Source organism: Tamandua tetradactyla, chromosome 5, assembly GCF_023851605.1.
Source record: "Tamandua tetradactyla isolate mTamTet1 chromosome 5, mTamTet1.pri, whole genome shotgun sequence".
In the NCBI taxonomy this organism is placed as follows: Eukaryota; Metazoa; Chordata; class Mammalia; order Pilosa; family Myrmecophagidae; genus Tamandua; species Tamandua tetradactyla.
Genome location: NC_135331.1, coordinates 140,747,124 through 140,772,857, shown reverse-complemented (window position 1 = coordinate 140,772,857; position 25,734 = coordinate 140,747,124). Strand labels below are relative to the sequence as shown.

The 25,734-nt window shown below is 36.5% G+C and overlaps 1 protein-coding gene across 2 annotated transcripts in view; it reads right to left on the bottom strand.

The window, feature by feature from the left end:
* Window positions 1–25,734, bottom strand: part of CYB5R4 (cytochrome b5 reductase 4) — a 96,926-nt gene extending 71,192 nt beyond the window's left edge. For both annotated transcript variants that reach the window (XM_077162351.1, XM_077162352.1), the window contains exons 1-3: window positions 25,508–25,734; window positions 19,932–20,085; window positions 163–263 (exon numbers count right to left, since the gene is read on the bottom strand). In XM_077162351.1, coding sequence (XP_077018466.1) covers window positions 163–263; window positions 19,932–20,085; window positions 25,508–25,582 — 330 coding nt within the window. In that variant the 5' untranslated portion in view covers window positions 25,583–25,734. The remainder of the gene's footprint in view (window positions 1–162; window positions 264–19,931; window positions 20,086–25,507) is intronic.

Sequence of the window (25,734 nt, the reverse complement as noted above, 5' to 3'; positions counted from 1 at the left end):
TAAATGAACAGCTGCTACTTACAAGCATCTTCCCAGACTTCAAAATGCAAGCCAACCCATCTGAAATTTACACAACTGTGTTCTTTCTTTCTACAGACGTCATGCTGCTAAATCTGAGAATCGTTTTCCATTCCAATATTTTCATTACTTTTAGCACCTTACCTGATCAAAAAGGTCAGTACCATCTGATCCTGCAGCTCTCATGAGCTCGTCTTCTCCACCAGGATGATATTCCATATATGGACTGACATTATAAACAAATCCTGTATCAAAGCAAGGAGAAATAATATACTAAAATCAACTTCTTAAAAACAATAAAAACCATAAATATAAATTTCAAAAACTCTTTCCAAATACATTCTATTTAGCAATTTTTGAAGTACTGAGAACTGTAAAGGGTCTAAGATTTTACTGTACTTAAAAGCTAACAAGTCACAGTTTCATGGGTCAGAGACAAAGGACAGTTCATTACAGTGATAGCAATAGCTAGACTATCAGCATTTGCATCAGTTCCCTGAACCCCAATTCCTACAGAACTATGTGATGAAGGTCAGGTAAAATCTATACACTCAATGGGCTGCATTACAGAAGAAGAACTCAGAGCTTAGGAAACCCAAATGTTTTACAATGGGCAGTGAGTATGCCTGTCCTTTGCCCTGGAGGGAGACGTTATCTTTATTATACTGGACAGTAAACAAACTTGTTCTTTGCTCTGGAGGGACAAACTATCTCTAGTATCCAAGGCTGGGTAGCTCTTAGATTCTAGAGTTTCTCTAGATAGTAGACAAATCCAGCCCTAAAGACAACCCAAGAATACAATGAAAACTTTTTTTTCTTTCTTTTTGTATCCAGGACTCTTTATATGTTCACTTCCATGAACATAAATCATCTCAGATAACTTAAACTGTTCATCTTATGTCTAATCTTGGAAGGAGAGAAGGGATTGGACATCAGATCCAAGAAAGGTAGTGCAATTTCTCAACCAGTTTAATTTCAGAAAATAACTAGACAGCATTTCTTAATAAAATCTCTTAAAGACAGGCAAAAAAATTGGAAGTAGGTTCAAAGAGTCTGTTTTATATGATAGCCCTCTAAATAAGCCTGAAAAAAATTGGTTAAGGTCCTGCTTTTCTCTATCTCCATAATCCTTTCCCAACTTTAGGAGGAATTTTTCCTTTTGTTTAATGTTCCAAAATTCACAGACCACAGACATCAGAGGTATTAATTAGAGTTAGAGTTATGCTCAACAGGCTTTCTGTCTTTTTTTTTTTTACAAAAAATATAATTTATTTTTGAATACTATTCATTAGTAGAAGTTTTTTAATCAATTTTTAAATCAGAGTTGTTACAGGTTTACAGAAAAATCATGCAGAAAATAAAGTCCCTATATAACTGCTCCCCTCACATACACGATTTTCCTGATTATTAACACTTTGTAATAGTGTGGTACCTTTGTTACAACTGATGAAACAATACTATTAACTAAAGTCCATAGTTTACATGAGAGTTTACTATTTGTGCTGTACAGTCCTACTTTTTTTAAAAAAAAACTTTTATTTTAGTAACATATAAACAACCTAAAATTTTCCCTTCTAACCACATTTAAATATATAATTCAGTGGTGTTAATTACATGCACAATGTTGTCCTACCATCACCACTATCCATTACCAAAACCTTTCCAGCATCCCAAACAGAATTCTATACCAATTAAGCATAAACTCCTCATTCCCTACTCCCACCCCAGCCCCTTATAACATGTATTCTAGTTTCTGACTCCATGAATAAGCTCATTCTAATTATTTCTTATCAGTGAGAGCATGCAATATTTGTCCTTTTGGGTCTAGATTATGTCACTCAAAATTATGTCTTCAAGGTTCATCCCATGTGACCAGATGTATTAGAAACTTCATTCATTTTTATAGATGAATAATATTCCATTGTATACATATATTACATTTTTATCAACTCATCAGTTGATGGACACTTGGACTGTTTCTGTCTTTTGGCAGTTTTGAATAATACCACAATGGATATCGGTATGCAAGTATCTGTTGAAGTTAAGTTACACAGACAATTCTTTTGGGTATATGTCTAAGTGGGATTTCCAGGCCATATGGTAATTCTATACTTAACTTTCTAAGAAACTGCCTTTCACAGAGGCTGCACCATTTTACACTCCCACCAACAATGAATGAGTGTTCCTGTTTCGCCACATCCTCTCCAACACTTGTAATTTCCTGCTTTTTTAATAGCAATCATTCTGGTGGGTGTGAAATAATATCATGTTGCAGTTTTGAATCACATTTCCCTGATGACTAATGTGCATAGTTCATGTGCTTATTGGCCATTTGTATATCTTCTTTGCAGAAATATCTACTTAAAGTCTTTTGCACATTTTTAAATCGGGTTGTTTTATCCTTTTGTTACCAAAAGCATGAGTACCAAAAGAAAAATTAGGTAAATGAGACTTCATCAAAATTTAAAAGTTTTGTGCATCAAAGGATTTCCTCAAGAAAGTAAAAGGAGAAACCTACTGAATGGAAGAAAACATTTGGAAACCACATATCCAATAAAGATTTAATATACAAAATATAAAAGACATTCCAATAGACTTTTCAAAACAGAGGATTGCTTTCAAACAAAAAAAGTCCCAAACTTTCTCTGTAACCAAGTTTTGACTAGAGTTCGAGAGTTTCTCAAGAACAGGAAATCTATAACACGTGATCCAACTTTCTATGATGAAATCTTACAAGCTGCAGTAAACAGCTGAAAGATAAACAGGCAGTTTTAATAACTATCTTTGATCAACACATAAAGCCTTGTCAACATGCTGCACATTCTCTGCTGCCTCTTAACTCTTTTTTCTTTTTTTTTTTTAACATAGGCAGGCACCGGGAATCGAACCAGGTCCTCTGGCATGGCAGGCAAGCGTCCTTGCCTGCTGAGCCACCGTGACCCACTCCCTCTTAACTCTTTATATTGACCTTTATTCTCTCATAATGTTACCCTCCTTTATAATAGACTAAGATCCCTCTATGAACTTGAAGAATTCCCCAATCTTTCCATATGTCCAAACTAGGAACTCTTATAGTCACTCACTACAAAGAATAAAGACCATTAGATAGCTTCTCAATCTATGACATGCTAGATATAACCAAGCTTGGTGGGTTATTTTTTTCCCAGTAATTTGCTAATTATAGGATTTAAATCCAGTCCCAAACAGGTATCTGTGCATTCCCTTTGATGCAGAAGCTCTTTCTTTTCCTTTTCTCTCTCTCCCTCCTATCTCCTTACTTTTTTTTTTTTCAAAAGTATTTCTAATGCCAGAGGCTCGGGTTTGATTCCCAGTGCCTGCCCATGCAAAAAAAAAAAAAAAGGTATTTCTAACAATAAAATCCTGAACAGAGAAAAAACCAAATGCAAAGATCCTGATTTATATTTTTCCTTCATGCTTTATTATATTCTACTTGTACTATGCATGGTATTTAGAAAGCAAATCTTTATATGCTAGGTTCTAGCCTTCTATGAGTTCTTACTGCCTGATTTTTAGAAACTAATTTTTGTAACCTACTAAATTTTACAATAATACAATTTTACTAACTTCTTCCTACACCTATAAATGCTCAGGTGTGGTAGCTTTGAGCACCTGATTGTCCATTAAGCAGAAATAATAATATTTATGAGACAACAGACACAATCCTAGTTTGATCCTAGGTTAACAAATTATGCAAAATCTAAACCCTAATAATAATGTTAAGAACAAGAATGGCAAGAACAGATTCATGAAACAGCAGTTCTGAACCTGAGTGGTACAAAACTGGGCTGTATAAAATTAAATGTCAACAAGTGGGGGCTATGGGGAATGGGTATGGATTTTTTGTGGAAGAAAAGGAAATGTCTTCATACAGATTTTGATGGTGAAGGCATGTCTATTTACTTAGGTTGGATTGCATAATGTGTGAATAAAACTGTTTAAAAATGAACAGATAGAAACAAGTACTAGAGAAAATGTGGAGAAAGAGATGTACCTATTCACTATTGGGAGGGAAGATGAGAGGTGCAGCCCCTCCAGAAGGCAGCATGGTGGTTTCACGGGAGGCTAGGAGTGAGGCTGCCATATGATCCTAAAATTCTGTTGCTAGGTATATACCTGGAGGAACTGAGTGTGGGGGCACAAATGGACATATGCACACTGATGTTTATGGGAGCAGTGTTCATGATTCTCAATGGATGGAGGTGGCCTAAGGGTTCAACAATTGAGGAGTTGGAAGGGGGAACTGTGGTGTATACCTGCAATGGACTACTAAGCGCTGCAGGAAGAAATGAAGTTGTGAGGCATGCAACTAGATGAATGAACCTTAAGCACAGTGTGTTGACTGAAATGTCATAAACAAAAAAGACAAATATTATCATGCCTTACTTATATGGATTAACTATAATGTACAAACTCAGAGGATTGAAGTCAAGAGCACGGGTTATCAGTTGGGACCCATTGCAAAAGGTCCTAGATTGTAATCTCTTATAACAGTTATATATATTCAGGAGTTGTAACTGTTATGTCTAAGTTCTGAGATACTGAGCTATCTGAGTATAACCTGGTCATTCCCTGAAATTCTGGGCATGTACATGACACCTGAGACACTGAATTAGAGCACTGATGCTATGAAAGTCAGCATTACCACATAGAACTGTTTAAAAAATTGAAAAAATGATCAGACTTTGTCTAGAGATATGAATGAAGCTGATCTGGATAGGACTAAGGTAAATCAGAAAACAGGGTAAAGACTGATATGGTCCATATTTTTAAAACTTCAACTTCTGTGTGAGACCAAAGAGAGAGACGCTTATTGGGTGCAAAATTAATATTTTGGGTAGTACAGTATCTAATTGTATGATCAGTGTATTTGAACACCATTATTACATGGAGTCTTCAATAAGATATGAGATACGTTTGTACAGGTTAGTGTGATGTTGTAGTATATCCCAATTTAATAGACTAAGCTCTCTATTTTGGGGTTTGGTATTATGAAACTTATTCCTACAAAGGAGAAGCTAAGCCTACTGATAATTATATCTGAGTCACCCCCAGAGAACCTCTTTTGTTGCTCAGATGTAGCCTCTCTCTAAGCCAACTCGGCTGGAACTCACCGCCCTTTCCACTATATGGGACATGACTCCCAGGGGTGTAACTCTCCCTGGCAATGTGCGACAGGACTCCAGGGATGAGCCAGAGCCTGGTATCATGGGATTGAGAAAGTCTTCTTGACCAAAATGGGGTTAGAAAGAAATGAGATAAAATAAAGTTTCAGTAGCTGAGAGATTTCAAACAGTCAAAAGGTTATCCTGGAGGTTATTCTTATGCTTTATATAGATATTCCTTTTTAGTTTATGGTATATTGGGATGGCTGGAGGGAAGTACCTGAAAGTGCTGAGTTGTGTTTCAGCAGTCTTGATTCTTGAAGATGACTGTATAATGACATAGCTTTTACGATACGACTGTGTGATTTTGAAAACCTTGTGTCTGATGCTCCTTTTATCCAAGGTATTGGCAGATGAGTAAAAATAAGGATAAAAAATGAATAAATAATGGGGGGGAAAATGAGTAAAAAACTGGGTAGACTGAAATACTAGTGGTCAATGAGAGGGAGGGGTAAGGCATATGGGATGTATGAGTTTTTGTTTTTATTTCTTTTTCTGTAGTGATGCAAATGTTCTAAAAATGATCATGGTGATGAACTCACAACTATATGATGATATTGTGAGCCACTGATTATATGCCATGTATGGACTGTATGTGTGTGAAGATTTCTCAATAAGAATACTTAAAAAAAAATAACTGCGCTATAACCAAGTTCCTCTTACAGCTGCTAAATTAATTACATGGGTGACCTTCAATGACAGAAGGAGATGTAGAGTGAGGAGTAGAGGTGGGGAAATATATATATTACATATGTGTGTTTGTGTGTTTATGTATTCCTTTATGCTGATAATTAATTTGTTTTCTTTTTTAAACTTTAACCAGGAATAGACTGAGGCTGAGTATAACTTGACTAAGTATTGTAAAGAACCGCAACTTCTTAAAATTAAAACAGAGTAGTTGTATTTGGAAGATACATTTAATTATTTAATCAAGTTTTTAATGCTCTAACAATATTAAGAGAGTAAAGAGGCTCTGCCATAATTAAAAGTGGTATTCCTGCAATCAGATTAAAAAATAATTTTTGTTTTAAAATTTAAATACAGATACAACTTCAAAGTACCAAGCTATATTTACTTGAAAAAATTTATCTAATGCATATTATGCATGTACCACTATATACCACTATACTACAATATTTCTACTTATTTCAACTCTTCACCACTGTTCATTTTGTAGGCTCTAAAATAGATGAAGGGAAAAGGTGCATTCACAGTAAAATTATGGCATATTTCACTGCGTTAGAAAGATCCATATTTGCAAGTACTGTGACTACTTTGCCATCTTGTGTTCAGTAAAAAAATTACACATTATTTCCATTAATTCTTTATTGATTTGTATCTTGTTCTCTCTCTATTAACTACTGAGAACAGGTGTTAAAATATCCAACTATGATTGTAGATTTTAATTCTATCCTTCAAGTCTATTAATCTTTGCATATTTTGAAGCTTTATCAGGCATATAGACAATCTTCCTAATGAATTGACCCTTTTATCATTATGAAATGTCCTTCTTTATCTCTAGTAATATTCTTTGTCTTTATCTAGCAATACTCTTGAACTAATATTAACATATATAATTCGGACTTATGCTTACTTCTCCCACATTTACTTTAGCCAATTTGTGCCTTTATTGTCAAAGCACGTCTCTTTTAGACTTAAAGTAGCTAGCGTGATATATTATAGAAGTAAAAGTCCAGGTCTTAATTCAGAGACAATAACTTTAAACCTACTATCCAGCTACTATTAAAAGTCTAACAATTAAGGGGGCTTCAGGGTAGTTAGTGGTAGCATTCTTGCCCGCCAAGTGCAAGACCAGGGTTCAATTCCTGGCCCATGCATTTCCTGACCCACAAAAAAAAAAAAAAAAAAAAAATTCAATTCCCAGCCCACCAAAAAAAATAAAAAATAAAAAATCAACAAATGGTGCTGCAATAATAGGATAGTTGCAGTTGCATGGAAAAAGAATGAGATGTGACTCCCACCATACAGCATACAAAAAATAAATAAATAAGTAAAAAGTTTTAAAATATATATTTTTTTAAAGTCTAGCAATTGTCTTGGAAATTGGACCCTCTCTTTATGGAAATGGGATTCAGCTGCATAGAATCTACCTAAACTGAAATTTAAGAGGAAAACCCTCCTGTCCCATCAAAAACCTTGCGTGGAGTAGCAAGCAACAGCCATCTGCCCCTGGGAGTGAAACTAAAAGATAGAGAGACCCTACACAAGTATGTAAAGCAAGCTGTCAGCTAAAAATAGAATAGAAACTATGAAAAAATCATCCAGCACTGCACGTCAAGCACACAGTAGCCAGAGCCTACCATTTGGAGCAATCTAAAGTTGGTGGTACAACGATGTTAGCAACAGCAACAACAAAACCCAAATCCAGCTCAACTACTTACTGTACTGACTCAACCTAATGGCCTGCTAGAAGAAGTGTACCCATTTCCAATGATAAATACTATTTACCTCACCTTTTATGTTCATCTATAGGCAATGTATGATATTCAAATTACAAGACACAGAAAAAATATATATAACAACCTATTGTGAAGAAAGAAAAGAGCAATACAATTAAACCTAGACATAGTGCATATGTTGAGAGTATAAGAAAAGACTGTTAAGATGTTAAAAGATCTAGTGGAAAATGTGGATAATACATGAATAGCTAGGAAATTTTGGCATAGGGATGAAAACCTTAACAAAGCAGTCTAATGGTGTACTGGTTTGAAAGGATGTATGTCCTCTAGAAAAGCCATGTTTTAATCAAAATCCCATTTCATAAAGGCAGAATCATCCCTATTCAATACTGTATGCTTGAAACTGGAATTAGATCATCTCCCTAGAGATGTGATTTAATCAAGAGTGGCTGTTAAACTGGATTAGGTGACAACATGTCTCTATCCATTTGAGTGGGTCTTGAGAAGTTTCTGGAGTCCTATAAAAAGAAACATTTCGGAGAGTGAGAGATTCGAAAGCAGAGAATGCTGCAGCACCATGAAGCAGAGAGAGTCCACGAGTCCGAGACCTTTGGAGATTAAGAAGGAAAACACCTCCCGGGGAGCTTCATGAAACAGGAAGCCAGGGGAAGCTAGCAGATAAGGCTGTGTTCACCATGTGGCCTTCTAGCTAAGAGAGAAACCCTGAACTTTGTCAGCCTTCTTGAACCAAGGTATCTTTCCCTGGATGGATGCCTTTGATTGGACATTTCTATAGACTTGTTTTAATTGGGACATTTTCTCAACTTTAGAACTGTAAACTAGCAACTTATTAAATTCCTCTTTTTAAAAGCCATTCTGTTTCTGGTATATTGTATTCCGGCAGCTAGCAAACTAGAACAAATGGAAATACCAGAAATGAAAAGCGTGATATCAAAGGTGAAACATTTCTATGATGAGCTTATCAATCGAAATAGTATATTATTATTTGAAGGAAGACTGTTATTAGTTAAAAATGTGTATCTTAAACACTGTACCAACAACTAAAAAATGAAAAAGTTATAAAGAATAAGCAAATAATGAAGAAAAAAATGGATCGTTAAAACACAATAATGGGGGGGGTACATGGGTAGTTCAGTGGTAGAATTCTTTTCTGCTATGTGGGAGACGGTTCAATCCTTGGCCCATGCACTCCCCTCAAAAAAAAAAAAAATATATATATATATACTTAACAAATGGTGCTGCAATAACAGGATGCTCACATGGAAAAGAATGAAATGTGACCCCCACCACACAGCATACTATATATATATATACACACACACACACACATATATATATATACACACATACAAATATGTTAATATAATTTATTATATAATAATAATGACTATGTCCACAATGGGTGAATGCAGGTTAAGGTATATGGCATCTACTGCATCACTCTCGCAACTTTTTTTGAAGTCTAAAACTTTGCAAACTAAAAAAAAATTGACAAAAATGGCCCTTAAGAAATGCAGATCAAAACCACAATGAGATATCTCACACCCATCAGAATGGCCATTCAGAGGATATGAGGACAAAGACACAAATGGACATTTGCACACCAATGGTTACAGAGGCATTATTTACAATTACCAAGAGATGGAAACAGCCCGAATGTCCATCAACAGACTAGTGGCTAAACAAGCTGTGGTATATACATACAATGGAATATTACGCAGCTATAAGACAGAATAAAGTCATGAAGTATGTAACAACATGGATGGACCTTCAGGACATTAAAGCTGAGTGAGAGTAGGAAGAAACAAAAGGACAAATACTATATGGTCTCACTGATATGAACTAACATTAGTGAATAAACTTGGAGAATTTCAGCTAAGAACAGAGATCATCAGGAGATAGAAATAGGGTAGATTTGGGGTATTTGGAACTGAGCAGATACAGATTGTGTAACAGGACTGATTGTAAAAATTCAGAAATGGATAGCACAATACTACCTAACTGTAGTAAAATAATGTTAGTACACTGAATGAAGCTGAATGTAAGAATGATAGAGGGAGGAGGGCTGGGGGCACAAATGAAATCATAAGGAAAGAAAGATGATAAATACTGAGATGGTATAATCTAGGAATGCCTACAGTGTACAATGATAGTGACTAAATGTGCAAATTAAAAAGATGTTTTTGTGTAAGGAAGAACAAAGGAATGTCAATATTGCAGGGTGCTGAAAATAAATGGTAATTCATATTTTAAAACTCAAAAAAAAAATGGCCCTTAAAAATCCTCAACATTCACCTTCCCCACAATACACAAAGCTTGCAATAGGAAATATGAAGGTCTACAAAAGAGAAAGAGCATATGATCTCTATTAGGCTGTGGCTCACATCCTAAAGTGAAACTCAAAAATGAAATTATGGACCATGAATCCATATTAGAGAACTGTCCAGAAACATCAAGTTTCCTGATTAAAGAACTGGTATATTTCTTAACTTCAGGGACCAGTACTTTATAAACATAAAAAATGAAAGCCCCTCGGCTGGCACTATTTTGTGAAATCATTAAAATATCTCTATGATAATGTGATTTTTTTTAATTAAATGTCCTACACATATCAAAATCTATACATGATTCAAAGAACATTTACTGAACACTAACCTTAAGTCATGTTCTTTTCTAGATGTTGGATGTAGGTAGAGAGATCGTTTATTACCCGAAACTCAGTATAAGAAAAAAAACTGAGAAATATACAGAGTATTCAAACAATGTAATACATATCCTAACAGAAGTCATGCACCAAGTGCTAAGGAAGAAAGTCCAGGGGAGGAAGCAAAGTCAAGGAATGCCAAAGTCATGTCTTCAAAGGTGAGGAGACTAAAGGGATGAAGCTGTGGGAAGAAAGACAGGAAAGAACTGAGGATGCAAAATAATGTAGGCTAAGCAATGGCCCACAATCATGGAGGAGGCTGGGGAAGACTAACAGGAGCACATTAAGGGATCAGCCTTAGAAAAAAGAATGTCTTACAAACAATTCATCTTTAAGAGGAGTATGCCTTTCCAACACAATAGAAAGGGAAGAAAGAAGACAGATATCACTAGCCTTAAGTTCCTTATAGCCACTATGTACAGCTGTGCGAACACTTGATCCCTCTCTCGCTCTCTCTCTCTCTCTCTCTCTCTCACGCACACACACACATACACACACAGTAACTAGCCTTTACACAGGCTTTTTCCTGGAGCCTGGAATGTTGTGCCCATTCCTCTTTGCTCATTAACTCCCATTTATCTTTCAGATCTCAGCTCAATTTTCTGCAATCTTCACTCTTGGCACAGCATGCCTCTCCTTTACAACCCTCGTCAAACTTGAAATGTGTCTGTATGATGATTTGTGTTCCCCACCAGATTGTAAATTCCACAAAAGAAAGGACCACCTTTATTCTGAATTTCCATGTTACCCCCTAAAACCCAGTACAGAGCATGACACACAGCAAGCCCTCGGGAAATAGCGATGAAATGAATGAACCAAGGTATAGAAAAAATAAAGTTAAAACCTGTCTATTTTTTATGAATGACTAGTACACACAAAAAAGCAAAAGTGATGTTTTATTAAATTACTAAAGACAAAAATTGTCTCAGGAGGATATATGATTCTTAATGCCAGTTAAGATAAGAGAAGAACTACAGGTAATCAACATTCCATAGTAATTTCTTAATGAATGAAATTCTATTTGACATTCAAAGTGAGAAACATGCAAAAGCTAAACAAGGATTAAATCTAGAGTTGAATATAGTAAAAAGAAGAAGCAGTATAGTATTAATAGTTTATGCATAAAAGTTTAGATTCAGGCTGCTTACATTAAAATAATGGTTCTATTCTCATCAGCTATGTCATTGGCAAGTTACTCTACTCTGTAATAGGCATCAATTCTTTCTCTACCTAGCATCTCCTCCCCTTCCAGCAACAGCCTCAGCATTTTTTTTTTTTTGCTGACTCTCAGTCCTGTGTGCTTCAGTTAGGCCCCATTCTAGGATACAGGATAAAAACAAGGTTTAAGCCAATTATTGTTCCAGCAATGGGAACATGACCAAAATTGCACCAATCTGAGCCAATTCCAAGCCTTTCATCTATTAGATAAAGGGAGATAGAACTTGAAAACAGCTATAGTTGGAGCTGCTGTGTCATCTTGCTCCTTAGGAATACAGAGCTAGTTCTAAAATGAAGCAATCCCAGAAGGGAAACTAAAATATAGAGTATGTGAAAGCAGTCCTGGTAACATTATATCAACCTCTACATCAATACCTCAGCTTAAGCCAGTTCTACTTGCAACCTTTTAGTCCATTTTTGCTTTTCACTTACACCAGTTTAGGTTCATGTTTCTGTCACTTAGATTCATGTTCCAACTAATATATCTTCTCAACTTCCATTGCCTCATTCATAAAATGACAATTCTCTAAGTGTCTGTTCCCTCATTTGTGAAATAGAATACCTACCTCATTAAGGTCTGTTGTGAAAATTAAGCACATAGCACAGACTTGACACATAATTAACCTATTTAAAAGCAACAAGCATGCTTTATAAAAAATTGTGAGCTATATTTGTGATTTCAATTTAAGAAAACACTAATTGCATGACTGGGTAATAACTTCAAGTGAACAAAGATGTCTGATGAAAAGACAGTGGCTGACACAAATGGACATTTGCACACCAATGTTTATAGCAGCGTTATTTACAATTGCAAAGAGATGGAAACAGCCAAAATGTCCATCAACAGACGAGTGGCTAAACAAACTGTGGTATATACATACGATGGAATATTATGCAGCTTTAAGACAGAATAAACTTATGAAACATGTAATAGCATGGATGGACCTAGAGAACATTATGCTGAGTGAGTCTAGTCAAAAACTAAAGGACAAATACTGCATGGTCCCACTGATGTGAACCGACATTCGAGAATAAACTTGGAATATGTCATTGGTAGTCCAGCAGGAGTTAGAAACAGGGTAAGATAATGGGTAATTGGAGCTGAAGGGATACAGACTGTGCAACAGGACTAGATACAAAAACTCAAAAATGGACAACATAATAATACCTAATTGTAAAGTAATCATGTTAAAACACTGAATGAAGCTGCATCTGAGCTATAGGTTTTTTTTTTGTCTGTTTGTCTTTTTTTTTTTGTACTATTATTATTATTTTTATTTTTTTCTCTATATTAACATTCTATATCTTTTTCTGTTGTTTTGCTAGTTCTTCTTCTAAATCAATGCAAATGTACTAAGAAAGGATGATCATGCACCTATGTGATGATGTTAAGAATTACTGATTACATATGTAGAATGGAATGATTTCTAAATGTTGGGTTAATTTCTTTTTTTTCTTTAATTAATAAAAAAAAGACAATGGCAACAGCTGAAACACAAATGGGGGTACAAATCACAACACTGAACTTATGACTATCAAATCATTCTGGCATTAACCATGAATATAACTACAGTTACTACAAATTACTTCCATAAACACAGTGAGCTCAATGTTGGAGGAAAAAAAGTCTTAAAATAGCTACCTCCCAGATACAGAGGTATAGAGATACAGAAGTCAGTGAAATAGAAAACAAACAATACAAAAAATCAAAAACAAAAATCAGCTTCTTTGTGAAAATTAATAAAAATTGATAAACTGCTAGTAAGAGAACGAGAAAAAGAGAGAAACCAAAAATCAGCATTATCAGGAATAAAATAAGGCACAGAACTTACAGATACTAAAGAGATAAGGAAAGATTGTTAACAATTTTATGTTAATATATGTGTTCAACAACTTATATGAAATTCATAAGAACATAAAATCTGGGCAGGCTATGGTGGCTAAGCAGCAGAGTTCTCGCCTGCTATACCAGAGACCCGGGTTCAATTCCTGGTGCAATTCCTGGTGCCTGCCCATGCAGAATAAAAAAAAGAAAGAAAGAACAGAAAATTTGAATATTCCTATATGTTTTATAAAAATTTAATTTGTAATTAAAAACTTTCCCACAAAGGCCCAGATGGTTTCACTGGTGAATTATATAAAATACTTGAGGAAAAAGTAATAGCTGTTTTACACAAACTCTTCCAGACAAAAGAAGAGGAAACACTCGCTGTGACAGTTTTTCACTATGTCTACTCGGCTAGGCTACACTCCCCAGTTATTCAATCAAACACTAATCTACATGCTGCAGCAAAGAGATTTTGTAGATACAATTAAAGTCCCTAATCAGATGACTTTAAGTGAGGGAGATTATTTTGACTGACCCTGATTTAATCTATGGTAAAGCCTTAAAAGCAAGGCAGAGACTTTCCTGATAGAAGAAATTCCACCTGCTTTGGTCCGTACTCATGGAATTCCTAATTGTTCATGATTTTCCATTCCTGACTGTCTCTGCACAACAGCATGATGATCTTCCCTTCCTGAAAGCCTACCCTACAAACTCTGGACTTGTTTATGGCATAAGCAAGGAATTGGCATAAACCAACTGATCTAATAAAGGATATCTCCAAAAAACCTACAATTAACACGATACTTAATGGTGAGACTGAATGCTTTCCCACTGACGTTGGGAATAAGTCAGAGGTATCTACTCTCACTACTTTCATGAAACATTGTACTGGATGGAAGTCAAAATCAGTACAATGAAGTGAAAACAAATAAAAGGCATACAGACTGGAAAGGAAGGAATAAAACAGTCTTTATTCACAAGTGACAGTTATATACATAAAACAGCCTAAGAAATCTACAAAAATACTATTAAATAAGTTTAGCAAGGTCACAGGATGCAAAGTCAACATACAAAAATCAATTGTATTTCTAGTTGCAAACAAGGGAAATTTTTAAAAATCAACTCTATTTACAAGAACATAAAAAGAAACAATTTACTTAGGAATAAATTTTAAAAATGTGTATGACTGAAAACTACAAAACTCTTCACTGAAAACTCTAAAACAATACTCAGAGAAATTAAAGACCAAAATAAACAGAGAAATACACCTTGTCATTAATTGGAAGATTCAATGTTAAAATATGAATTCTCCTATTGTTATCTAGAGATTCAACACAACTGCAATCATAATTGAAGAAGGCACTTTGGTAGAATCTGGTGAGGTGATTTTAAAATTCATACAGATGTGAAAAGGACCCTGAATCATGGAAACAATCTTGTAAAGAAAGAACAAAGTTAGAGGGCTTACACAACCAAACTTCATCCCCTTTCCCACCACACGCTGGGATGCTGGCATTTTCACTCGGGGGCCCCTACCCTCAACCAACATGGCCTCAAACTCAGTCTCTAGTCTTATGTCTGAAACCAGGCAAATTGCAGAAGAGTGTGCCAAATGAATGGAAAAGTGAAGAAACAGTGGGAAATCACAAGCTTTAGGTTGTTTAGTCAGTTTATATATTTTATTTGGCATTTATTGATACAACTGGAGCTTGTATTCAGCTGGGACAGTCTTCCCAGAGAGATAGCTTCGGAGGGAAGACACTTAGACCCCGAAGGAGATTAGGTAGGTTTACAAGGGGAGAAAGAGCATTTTAGTCAGGGAAAAGATTTAAAAAAAAAATGTAAAAAGAAAGTAAATAAGTAATCTTAGATGTCATTAAGGCAGAGGAATCAATAAAGTCAACAACAATTAGCTTATCTGCATTAATGGTGTGGAAAAATAGGAAACTGGAAATCTATAGGTTAGGCTTGAAATGGAAAAATGAAGTAAAATGAACCTCTAAAAAATATTGGTTTAGATTCCCTAAACAAGCAACTGATAGTAGAAGTTGTTTAAAATATGTTAAATGTCAAGAAGAAAATAATAAATAGTATACAAAGTAGGTAATCCACAGAATAGTTGCACTAACTATAATAATACATTATTGTTTAGATACACTTTATAGTACTGTAATAATCCGTTTCTTTACAAATTAAAACATTAGTACCAAATGTGAAAATTTTCCCAAGAAAATAATTTTCAGATAAAAAAAATTTTTCTGCTAGAGACAGATACTAGCAATTCTGCAGTTCAAACAGAATTGAAACAAGGCACTAAAGGAAATCTACAGAAAAGAATCAACCGTTGGAAAAAATAAGTTCTATTTTTGGTGTGCTTGAATCTAATCAATAAATAATAAAACTCACTTCGCTTTATCATTACTATAGTATAAATAAAAGATAACTGAAAGAAATATTCACAAAAGTTCATGCTACCATTCAACAAATACAATTTAAAAAGTTAACTATAAATGAACCTAGAAACCTAGGAAAGTATAACAGGGCTAAATATTCCTTCTAGGAGTCAACTTGCCAAGATTTTTCAAATACTTAGGAAATATATGAAAAATACAGACCCATTAGAAGCCATTTTCTTGTGGCCTCAAGCATTATATGACAATCAGCATTAGAAGATATAAAACATGTTCATTTCTAAATTATAAATGAGACCCATTAAATCCTATTTGGGGGACCTAAGCATGCTAAATTTTTAGCAAAGCCACTAGTCCACTGAATATAATTAGCTTTTTTGAAATACCTTTTATTAAAATGAACTGTTATTGAGTACCAGGCCAAAGTTCCCTCACCCTAAGATCAAAGGCTGTACCATGTTGCCTAACCATTGTCATTACTAGCACTGACTAGACTATCCACCACAACAAATATAATACTATAGTAAAAACAAAGTCTGATCTGAGCTATACCGAGCTCTCGACTTGCACGGTTTGCTCAAAGTGCCAAATGTTTGTAAATCAACTTTAATTCTTGAGAGAAAGAGAGGGGAAAAACAGCAATAAGGGAAAAAACAAGAAAAACATGAATTAATGATAAATTCAGTGAGGTTTTTGAGAAGGTAGCATCACCTTCATTCCCTTAATATCCCATACAATGCAATTTTTATTGTTTTACAGTAGTTACACACCTACAGAAAATGATGAAATTAAATAAACAAATTAGCCACTCCATACACCTGCTTTAGAAAACATTCCAGGCCAATTCTCACATTTTACAGTGGAGAGACCCAAGATTCAGACAGGGCCTGATGCCAGTAAAGTGTTCTTTTCACACCATGATATTCTGGAATGTGACCGGACTCAGCATACCTGAGCATGAATCAGATATGCTGCTATACACTCAAAAAAAGAAAATAGTCCCCAAAATATTAGATATAAAAACCCGCATCAAATTGTACATTTTCTATGATATATTGAAACAATGCACTGTGTTTGTCTCATCTTAATCACCTGAATTTAGACCTGATCTAAAAATCAGGCAAATGTTAAAAATGACATCTTGTTTTTTACTGATACTATGTGTTATGGGTTGAATTATGTGCCCCCAAAAGATATGTTGACATCCTAACTGCCCCACCCCTCACCCTGTACCTATGAATGTGACCTTATTTGGAATTTGGAAATAGAGTCTTTGCAGATGTAAACAAGTTAAGATGAGTCATACTGAATTAGGGTGGGTCCTAAAGATTGGTGCCCTTATAAGAAGAGAAGGGACACAAACAGGGAGAACATCTATGCAGACGGAAGTAGAGCACAGCTACAAGCCAAGGAAAGGCAAATATTGTTGGCCACCACCACTAGCTAGGAAGAGGCAAAGAAGGATTCTCCTGGACTCTAATGAGGGAGAATAGCCCGGCTACACCTTAATTTTGGACTTCTCACCTTCAGAACTTTGCAAAAATAAACTGTTGTTGCTTTCACCCAGTTCATGGTACTTTGTTACAAAAGACAAAGGAAATTAATAATACACCATCATTCCATATAGTATAGCTTTGATTAAAATTTGGATCCATACATGACCCTTCCAAAGAATCTATCCGAAACTTTTTAAATTATGACCGCTATGAAAAAAAAATAGAGACAATTACATTTAGTCATGTGTTTTCTTTTACTTTATTTTACTTTGGGGACACATAGAAACTGTCAGTAATATATTCGTCTCACATTCATCCTACTTTCCATTGCCTTTGACAACATTCTGGATGAGCTCCTACTTGAATTACTGTAATGAACTAAATGCTTTCTTTTTTCCATTTCAATTCACTCTACGTCCCATTACCAGATTAATCTTTCCAAGGCATACTCCAATCACAATGTCCTCATATTCAAACTCCCCCAATAGTTCACACTGCCATCTAAGTAAAGAGCACATTTCATGGTTTGGCTTTCAAGGTCCTCAAATAATCTGACCTAACCTGCCTTTCTAGTCTTTTCTTGCATAATTCTCCAACTTCAAGTTCCAGAACATACTTCAAGTTCCAGAACATACTTCAAGTACTGTATCTATACCTTTATTGAAACTTTTCCCTCCACTTGGATGCAATTCCTTATTGTTTCCTACTGAAATCCTACCAACTCTTTCAAAGCTTATCTTCACCTCAAGAGTTTCTTGACTTGGATGCAATTCCTTATTGTTTCCTACTGAAATCCTACCAACTCTTTCAAAGCTTATCTTCACCTCAAGAGTTTCTTGGATTCTCCTAAACCACGTCTTCCTTCCTTCAATCTGATAGCACTTATTAGCCCTTTTATGGCACTCCATTCAGCCTTGCCTAACAGATATTTATTCTCTCCTACTAGAGTGGAAGTTCCAAGGGCAGAGTCTAAATTGAATAAGTATTTCTTGAAAAAATGAAAAAAACTGTCAAAGAAAATTAGATGTATTTTACTTTTGCAAGGGGGGAAAGGCCTTATTATTGATAGAGTATTACTTTTCAAATATAGCAACCTATCCCCATCAATATCACAGGAATAAGAAAACACGAGTGTATTAAAATAAGGCTTCATTTATCTAACATCACTGGGAAATGAAGGGTTTACATAAGCACATTTTCTGGAGAAGTGGTTCTCTGTCATGGAAACAGAGCTCAAATATGCCTTTAGCCTGGGCCAGCTGAGATATGTTCCTGAGAAACTGCCCTCCACTTCACCCAATCTAGCAGAAAATATTTGGGAATAGTAGGGAGGAACGTTTTGTACCAGTTACCTGCACCTGTTTAACAGCCAGACAGCACAGAGGGAGAACTAGGAAGATATTACAAACTACAAAACGGCAAAAGGAGCTTCTTGAACCTGGCAGAATCCTCATTTCTGATTGCTTGTACTAGCCAGTGTTGTATGTCCTTGAGGAATTTGGGGGACTTGAACAGCTGTTCTTCAGACTTGGAGCAAGCTATGTCATCACCTGCTTGAACTTTCAATACTTTTTGCCACTGAAAAAAAAATTCACACTCTAATTGTGTCTATTGGTGGCTTTCTGTCTATCATATCACCAACCCACAATAACAACCACTCACCTCTTTAAATAACAAAACTTCTTAAAAACGATTAGTGTTGCACTCATTTGACAAATATGAGCTCCACATGAGCTCTATATGCCAGGCACCAGAGAGAGAGAGCAGTAAATAAGACTGACCTGATCCCTGCCCTCACACAGCTTACAGTCTAATCAGGATAACTCACAACAAATCAAAATTATACAATGATAAAATTACAACTGAGATAAGAACAATAAATGACACACTTCCCTTCTTCTTTAAACAGAGGACAGTGGACCTATTTAACCATTTCTGGATGACTCAAAGACATCACTGTGGATGCTAATTGTACAGTTCTGGGCTCTTTCTTTATTGTTTCTGCTTACCTCCTACATGCCTGATTGTTGGCTACGATGAGATCTGCTTTTATCACAGCCCCTACTGTCTCTCTGCTCACTCCTTCCAAGAGACTCATTTCTAGTTTACAGCTGCTAAACAACTATGGGCTAGAAAAATCACGTACCTAATCTTGCTAAGAAATATACATTAGAAAACAATAAAAATTGTTCCAAGTGAGGAATGAAGATGTGGCTTTAACACAGGGCTTTCTGATTTATTTCAGTTTCTCAGATATTTTCCCCCAGTAGAATTCTGTTACAAGGAACTGAGGAGGAAAGTTATTCTATATAAACAGTGTTATCGAATAATTTACTACACTACTTTGGTATTAAATTGCTTGACAAAGACTTTTTTCCTTTCAAAGGAAACAGTACAAAGATGTTAGGAATAAAATTTTCATTTCTATTATGCACTGTTTTCTGAATCAGAATGTAAACAAAAAATAAGAAAGAAATACTATCCAAGGTCAGAATTATATAATTTATTTCTTAGTACAGAGCACATTCCTGTTATCAAATGTGAACCATTTCACCAAATAACTTGCCCAAGGGAATGTACAACATTACAATCCAGGCAATATTTTCTGAAGTACATAATAAATACCACCTACCTCTTATGCTTATCCAACAATCATCTTTTTTGTTGTGTTTTTTAAGTTCTTCTTCAGTTACTTCAATTACTCTTCCTTTCAGTCCTGTAAGGTCCTTTCCACTTTTGGTCAGTCGAATCCAATCCATAAGACTTCTGCCCTGTTTTAAAGGTACCTAAAAAATAGGACAGGAGAACAATTAAGTTTGGCTTCTTCAAGCTCCTTGCTTACCCTCCTCCTACCTGCTGCTTCTCTTCAAGTGACTTCAGGACTTTTATTTCAATTTAAAAGACAATAGATATTTAGTGTTGAAGGAATACAGAATGTGCAATAAGACTGGTTGTAAAGAATCAGAAATGGATAGTACAATACAATCTAATGATATCACAATAATATAAGTATACTGAATGATAGTATGGTTGAGAGAGAAGGGCTGGGGGCATGTATGACTCCAGAAGGAAAGACAGAGGATAAAGACTGATAAGGTATAACTTAGGACTGCCTAGAGTGGACAATGATGGTGATTAAATGTACAATTACAGGAATGCTTTTACATGAGGGAGAACAAATGAATGTCAACACTGAAAGGTGCTGAAAATGGGATGGTATACAGGAAAAAAAGTACAATCAATGCAAGCTAGGGTCTACAGTCAACAGTACCATTGTAATATGCTTCCACTGAATGTTAACAAAGGCATCATACCAAACTAAATGTCAACAAGTGGGGATAAAGGGGCAGGGTATGGGATTCTTTGCTGAAGAAAAGGAAATGTCTTCATACAGATTGTAGTGGTGAAGGCATAGCTTTGTGATTACACAAGAAACCATTGATTTTTTACTTAAGTTGGATTATTTGATGTCCAAAGAAAATTATTTAAAAATGAACAGAGAGAAACAAGTGCTGGACATAATGTGGAGAAAGAGATGCACCTATTCACTGTTGGTAGGGAAGCTGAGAGGTGCAGCCCCTCTGGAGGGCAGTGTGGTGGTTCCACAGGAGGTTAGCGATGAGGTTGCCAGATGATCCTGCAACCCCACTGCTAGGTATATACCTGAAGGGACTGAGAGTGGGGACATGAATGGTCATTTGCATGCTGGTGTTCAAGGCAGCAGTGTTTCAAATTTGCAATGGATGTAGTTGGCCTAAGGGCACAACCATTCAGGAATGCAAGTGGAGCTGCAATATACACATACAATGGACTATTGAGCAGCTGCAAGAAGGAATGAAGTTCTGAGGCAGGCAACTAGGTAATGAACCTTGGGGACAATATGTTGAATGAAAGGTCAGAAACAAAAAGACAAATATTATCATGCCTCATTCATATAGACTAATGATAATATTCAAACTCAGATAACTGAAGCCAAGAGCATGCATGGGTTATCAGGTTGAGGCCTATTATAAAGGGTTACTATAAGCTCTTATCACAGTTGCATCCACTCTGGAGTTGTAACTGCTATTCCTAAATTCTGAGAGACTTAAAAGAAAAAAAAGACAACAGAATTCAAATCCAATAATTCTACAAAATTTCTTGCAGCTTTTGGAGGCTGTCAAAATGACTTCTGCAATATCAGAATTATAAATAGAACGTTATTTGAAATACCTGGACTATCAGCTGGAGCTTAGAAATCTGTCATGCAAATTTTCATCATAATGGTATCATAATATAACAGGAACAGTATTGAACTTGGAGTCAGAAAACAAGCTCTGGTTCTGGCTCTGCCACTAATACACTAAAGAGCTGGAAAGCCACTTATCTCTTTGGAGCAAAATTTCTTCACTTTAAAAATCAAAACAGATTTGATAGAAGAAAAGATAAACAACTGTCTAAAATTTATTTTCCCGACGGCCAAAATAAATAGAACATGAGAAATCAGTAAGCAGTAATTTCCTAAGACTCCACTGAGAAACAAAGCCTATCATATAATGGAAAACATAATAAGACTGTAACACTCTAAGGCAGGGACTGGCACATGAAGACATGCGCCTGTTCTTTTACAGCCCTTGAGCTAAGAATATTTTTCACATATGGAGGTGGTAATGGTGGTAAAGAGAATGAAACCTTATGTGGCTCTCAAAGCCTAAAACGTTTACTTTCTGGCACTTTGAAGAAAGGTTTGCCAACCCCTGCCTGGAAAATTTGTAACATTTTCTATCTTCCTTTCTTTTAACAAAATGCATTTCAAGGCTTTTAGATAAAAGCTATTAAGACAATCAAGTAGAAAATTTAAAATGTCTCTATGGAAAAGAGCTACTATCTAAACTTAAACAACTTGTTTATAATATGGTACCAGAAGAACATTTAATGTTTAGGCAAGCCTATTTAAGGAAGTATATACACCTCACTTTCCTGACTCATACCTATTCTAGGCATTCATTTACTCCCCAAACCAACAAGTTAATAGGTCTGTGGTGCTATTCCAATTTCACATTCCTTCCTACCATCTATACCATCCTATTGTTAATATCACTAAAGCCTTCTTGGTCCCAATAAATGAAGTAACATGGGAGAAAATGATCTTCACGATATTAAACCAAAACCACAGGACTCCCTCCATTCCATAATTCAGAGGGTGGCTAAAGGGATCTTTTGGAAATGTAAAGCTAATTAGAGGCTCCCCACATTATTTATAATAATGTTTAAATTCCCTGGAGTGGTTTACCAGGTCCTTCATAACGTGGTCAGTTTACTGCACCAGCTCCATGTTTTAACTTTTGCTCCTTCCCATTATAAGATTTAGCCAAGAGGAACTAATTTCTTGATTGCTATCAAACAATTGTTCACACATCTTTTTTCTTAGCCTCTAAGTTCTCACTTTTGAATAAATGCTGAGAACATGGTTGGTAGTTTTAATGGAGAAGGGCAACAACCCTCATTTTCTAATTCAGAGATTCTTTCTCTGGAAAGGTTATACTATTCAATCAAGCATTTAGCCTAAGAAGATGAACAGGTAAAAACATCAAGGAGGAAGGGGACACAAGATTGGATGGTTGGATGATAAATGAAGATGTTATAGCCAGATTCATATCAGAACACGCCTATAGGATCTAAGGCAACATTTCTTAACCAGTTTCCTTTTCTGTGAAATGGAGATAATAAAAAGCATCCACTCTGTGCTGGTGTGAAGCTGTTATGTACACCAGAAATGCCATTTTCTTTAAATCCCAATCCAATCTTGTGGGGGGCAGACCTATTATCTAGGATGGGACCTTTTGATTAGATTGTTCCCATGGAGATATGACACACCCAATTGTGGGTGTGACCTTTTGATTAGAATATTTCCATGGAGTTGTGACCCTCATCCATTCAAGGTGGGTCTTAATCAGTTTACTGGCATTCTTAAAAGAGTTCAGAGGCAATACAGATGTAGATGTTTGGAGATGCTTGGAGAACTGACATGGAGAGCAGAGAAATGAAACCAAGACACAGATATTTGGAGATGCTAAGCTAAGAGATAAAATTCAGAGTTTGTGCCAGAGAAGCTAAATGAGGGCCAAGAGAAGCTCAGAGAGGAGGCCACTGGAACCAGGAGCTAAAAGCAATTACATCCAGGAGCAAAGGGCCAGCAGACATCACTATGTGCCTTCCCATGTGTTCTAGTTTGCTAGCTGCCGAATGTAACACAGCAGAGATGGATTGGCTTTTAATAAAAGGGGATTTATTCCGTTAGTTCTTCAGAGGAAAGGCAGCTAACTTTCAACTGAGGCTCTTTCTTACATGGGAAGGCACAGGGTGATCTCTGCTGGCCTCCTCTCTTGGCCTCTGGGTTCCAACAACTTTCCCTTGGGTGATTTTTTTCTGCATCTCCAAAGGCCTGGGCTGAGCTGTGAGTGCCGAGATGAGGTATGCTGAGCTGCTTGGGCTGTGCTATGTTGTGCTCTCTCATTTGAGCACCAGCCAATTAAGTCAAATAACATTTCTCGCAGCAGGCACACCTAGCCCACTGCAGATGTAGTCAGCAACAGATGAGGTTCACGTACCATTGGCTCATGGCCTCAGCAACAGAACTAGGTGCCTTCACCTGGCCAAGTTGACAACTGAATCTAACTACCATACCATGTGACAGAGAAACCTTGGAAGTGATCAGTCTTTCTAGAGAGAAGGTATATTCTAGAGTGAAGGTATACTCTTGTTGTTTGGACATTTTCATGGCCTTAGACTTTAAATTTGTAACCTAATAAATCCCCTTTGTAAAGGCCAATCCATTTCTGGTATATTGCATTGCAGCAGCATTAGCAAAGTGAAACACTTCATAGGAGAATGCTGTGAAGATTAAACAAGTTACTGGATGTAAAGCAGCCAAAACATTTAGAACATACATGACCATCAGTAAGCACTGAATAAATCTTAACTGTTATTATATTTGGGGCTACAGACCTCTGAAAAGCTAGTGAAAGCTACAGATCCCCAAATTCCATATTCTGATCCAGGGTCAGAAGTCAAGGTATAAGTGGAGAAAAAAAGACAGAAAGTCAGGGAAGGTCACAAATGATGCTAACATCACTTCTTTTCAGAAATGAAGAGAAAAAGGGGTAGCCAAGTAGGTAGGAGCCTCAAAAACAAAAAATGAAGATGTGGTTACAGAATGAGGAACAAACAACAGGAACAGGCAACATTCAAGATGCAATAAACACAGGAGACAATTTTATTAAATTTTGCAAATATAAAATGCATTTGGGGAGTGCAAGGGTAGTTCAGTGGTAGAATTCTTGCCTGACATGGGGGAGACCCCAGTTCAATTTCCGGCCCATGCACTTCCCAAAACAAACAAAGAAACCCAACAAAAACAAACACGCAAAACAACAACAAAAATTCAACAAAAGGCGCTGCAATAACGGGATACTCACATGAAAAAGAATGAAATATGACCACGCCATACAGCATACAAAAAAAGAAGCATTTGTATTACACCTGTTGCTAATAGTAACTATGCTAAGACAAACAAAAAAAGCCCTCAAGAATATTAAATTTGCTTCAAAGCCAGCAAGTAATCTAGGTAGAAAAGGCAGTGATGAAACAATCAGATACCAGAGAAAGCAAAAAAGGCATGTTCTGGAGGTGTGTCTGTGAACATAATCAGAGGTTTGTAGATTTTTGAGCTCGCTTCTCCAATCCTCTCTAACTTCAGAAGCCCTCACCCTTGAAGAGATGGTCACTGACTAGTATTTCTCTTCTGCCACGGGACCTATATCATTCACAACTCCTTTGGAAAGCGGAGAAGAAAGAACAGAGAGGCGGAGTATAGGCTAAAAGACCAACGTTAATACTACGTACAATTCGACAAGCATAGTGTCTGGCCCTGTCATATACGTCTGAATTTAATTAGCAGGAAAAGACTTGGAGGAAGGGAAATGACACAGCGAAATAAAGGAATGGAAAAGAAGAGGGGCTAATAGGTGACAGGGAGGGAGGTTAGGAGAGTTCGAAGACTGGAGACAACTTGAGATCAGAAATAGGTCGCCAGCGAGGGCAGGAGGAAGCGAAGGCGGGCGAAGGGAACTGAAAGCAGAGGGAAAAAAGGAGTGATTGGGCTCAGCTGGAGCGCGAAATACAAGCGGGCGGCGAACAGAAGAGACCGGCAGTGTGTCATCATCTTACCTTGCTACGCCCCCCGGAGGCGACCCGCTGCTGAGAGCTGGGGGCCGGGAAAGACTGGGAAGGGACGTTCAGCATCCTGGACCGATCGCCCGGATCCTCCCCGGGGTCCGCAGCCTTAAGGATGCACTCAGCTAAACCGCCTTTTAGTGGCGCCTCGGGCCGCGGCTCTGCCGCCGGGCAGAGGCCAAGCCCCCGACCCACTTCCGGGGTTGCCCGCGGTAAGGCGC